We start from the raw sequence: 2,265 nt of genomic DNA on the forward strand, positions 1-2,265 counted from the left end.
CGCGGGAGATGCCTCCTTACTTTCCATTCCCGCTCTCAGATTTGCTTTCCATTCCCGTTCTCAGATTTGCTCTCCATTCCCGTCTCTGTTCTCCGGAGGAATATTGCTCTCTATTCTCATTCTCCACACGGCTCCCATTTTTTGTGGGGACTCCATTTCTCATCTGATAGTTCTAATTAATTATTAATTTTCATATGTATATATATGTGTGTGAAATGACTAAAAAACATATATAAGGAATAAACTATTAAGGACAATTCAATAAATTCATGAATTTTGGGATTAGCGGGAACGGGGCGGGGATCTCCATTCGGGTCCAAGCGCCTGGCTCGAGAGAATTTTGTCCCCAGTCCCCATTTCCGCGAGAAAAATTTCCCACATTCGGATCCCCGTTCGGAGCAATCCTGGCATGGATCCCGTGTCTTGGGAGTTTTCCTATCCCTAACTTTAGTATTTGAATTACGATTTAAAATTTAGAATAAAAGTAATTTTTAAAAGTTGATTGAAATTGATTTTTATTTTTCTATTTGATGGAAATCTGGTATATGATTTCTGTTTAGGTTGTTAATTGGTTGAAGGAGATTTGGCCACTGAAGACAATAGGGCCATGTGTGCCATCGATGTACTTGGACAAAAGACTTTTACATGACAATGATTATGGTGTTAGCATCTATGACCAAAACATAGATTCTTGCATCAAATGGCTCAATGACAAGACCAAAGGTTCAGTTGTTTATGTCTCTTTTGGAAGCATGGCTGGTCTCACTGAGAAACAAACAGAGGAACTAGCATTTGGTTTGAAGGAAAGTGATTGTTATTTCTTGTGGGTTGTTAGAGATTGTGATCATGCTAAGATTCCAAAGTGGTTTTTGGAAACTAATGATTCAGAGAAAGGTTTAGTAGTTACATGGTGTCCTCAACTACTAGTGTTAACACATGATGCTGTTGGATGTTTTCTTACACATTGTGGTTGGAACTCAACATTGGAGGCCATATGTTTTGGAGTTCCTACAATTGCAATGCCACTTTGGACTGACCAAATCACAAATGCAAAGCATATTAAGGATGTTTGGAAAATGGGAGTAAGAGTTGATGCTGATGAGAAAGGTTTGGTTAGGAGGGAAAGTATTGGAAATTGCATAAAGGAGATTTTGGAGAGTGAGAAAGGGAATGAGATAAAAAACAATGCCTTGAAGTGGAGGAATTTGGCTAAGGACTCTGTTGATGAGGGAGGAAGTTCTGATCAAAATATCACCGAGTTTGTGGCAAAATTGGCTCAATTATGCTCTACATGAATTAATTGATGCTTTGCTTGCTCAGATTTGTTGGTGTTACATGCATTCTAATAAGTTTGAAATTAATAAGGTTGTAATGGCTGGTGAGCGTTTACATGTTATGGTGATATGCTCTGACTAGTGTTGCCATTATTATTTTTCTTTTTTTCATCTTGTATGTCGTATTGTTATAAGGAAAAGTCTAGGGAGCAACAATTTTTGTATTTTCTGGCAAGCATTTAATTATTAAAGAAAAAGTCTAGGGGGCCAGCAGTTTTGTTGAATTTTGGCCAGCATGTAGCCAGCGAGAAAGGTGAGTCATTGGATGAAATCTCACACCAATCTCACACCATTAGATCATCATTGATGGCTATTTGATGGCTACCAATCACAAAAGTTGCTGGCCCCCTAGCATTACTCATTATTAAAACAAAAGTGAGTGATTTTCCACTATTAGATGTAATCTCACACCATTAAAAATACTATTGATGACCAATTGATGGTTACAAAACACCAAAATTGCTGGCCTCCTAGCATTCCTCTTGTTATAAAGTACGTAGTTGTGCGTGCTTCAGTAAAGCGTTATTGTTTAAAAAATGTATTAAGTATCTAGGCCATCAAAATAGGCTCTGTTTAATCTAAAATTAAATCTGTTTAAAACTTAGATTAAACGAGTTCAGTCTAATTAACTGAAAAAATGATGGATTAAACAGACTAATTCGTAGACTAAATGAACGGCCCATTTTATATTTTTTTGGATTTAGATTCTCTAAAATTTGAATTTTATTTTAGAGAGTAAAGTGTGATCTCTTACCATTTATTTTATAGGTGGAACCAAGAATAAATATAAGAGAGAAACCATTCAAAGGTAGAAAATTACACTTTACCCTCTAAAGTACAAATTTAAAATTTAGAGGATCCAAATTTTATTTTTTTTTATATTATTTTTTAAAAAAGTTAAACTTTTTTGTTATTATTTCTTTCTATCAGA

The 2,265-nt window shown here is 35.4% G+C and overlaps 1 protein-coding gene across 1 annotated transcript in view; it reads left to right on the forward strand.

Moving 5' to 3' along the window:
* LOC107645000 (UDP-glycosyltransferase 74F2) overlaps positions 1 to 1,498 on the forward strand; it is a 2,685-nt gene extending 1,187 nt beyond the window's left edge. Inside the window, exon 2 of the mRNA XM_016348994.2 lies at positions 561 to 1,498. Coding sequence (XP_016204480.2) covers positions 561 to 1,295 — 735 coding nt within the window. The 3' untranslated portion in view covers positions 1,296 to 1,498. The remainder of the gene's footprint in view (positions 1 to 560) is intronic.

Source organism: Arachis ipaensis, chromosome B05 (assembly GCF_000816755.2).
Source record: "Arachis ipaensis cultivar K30076 chromosome B05, Araip1.1, whole genome shotgun sequence".
Classification (NCBI taxonomy): Eukaryota; Viridiplantae; Streptophyta; class Magnoliopsida; order Fabales; family Fabaceae; genus Arachis; species Arachis ipaensis.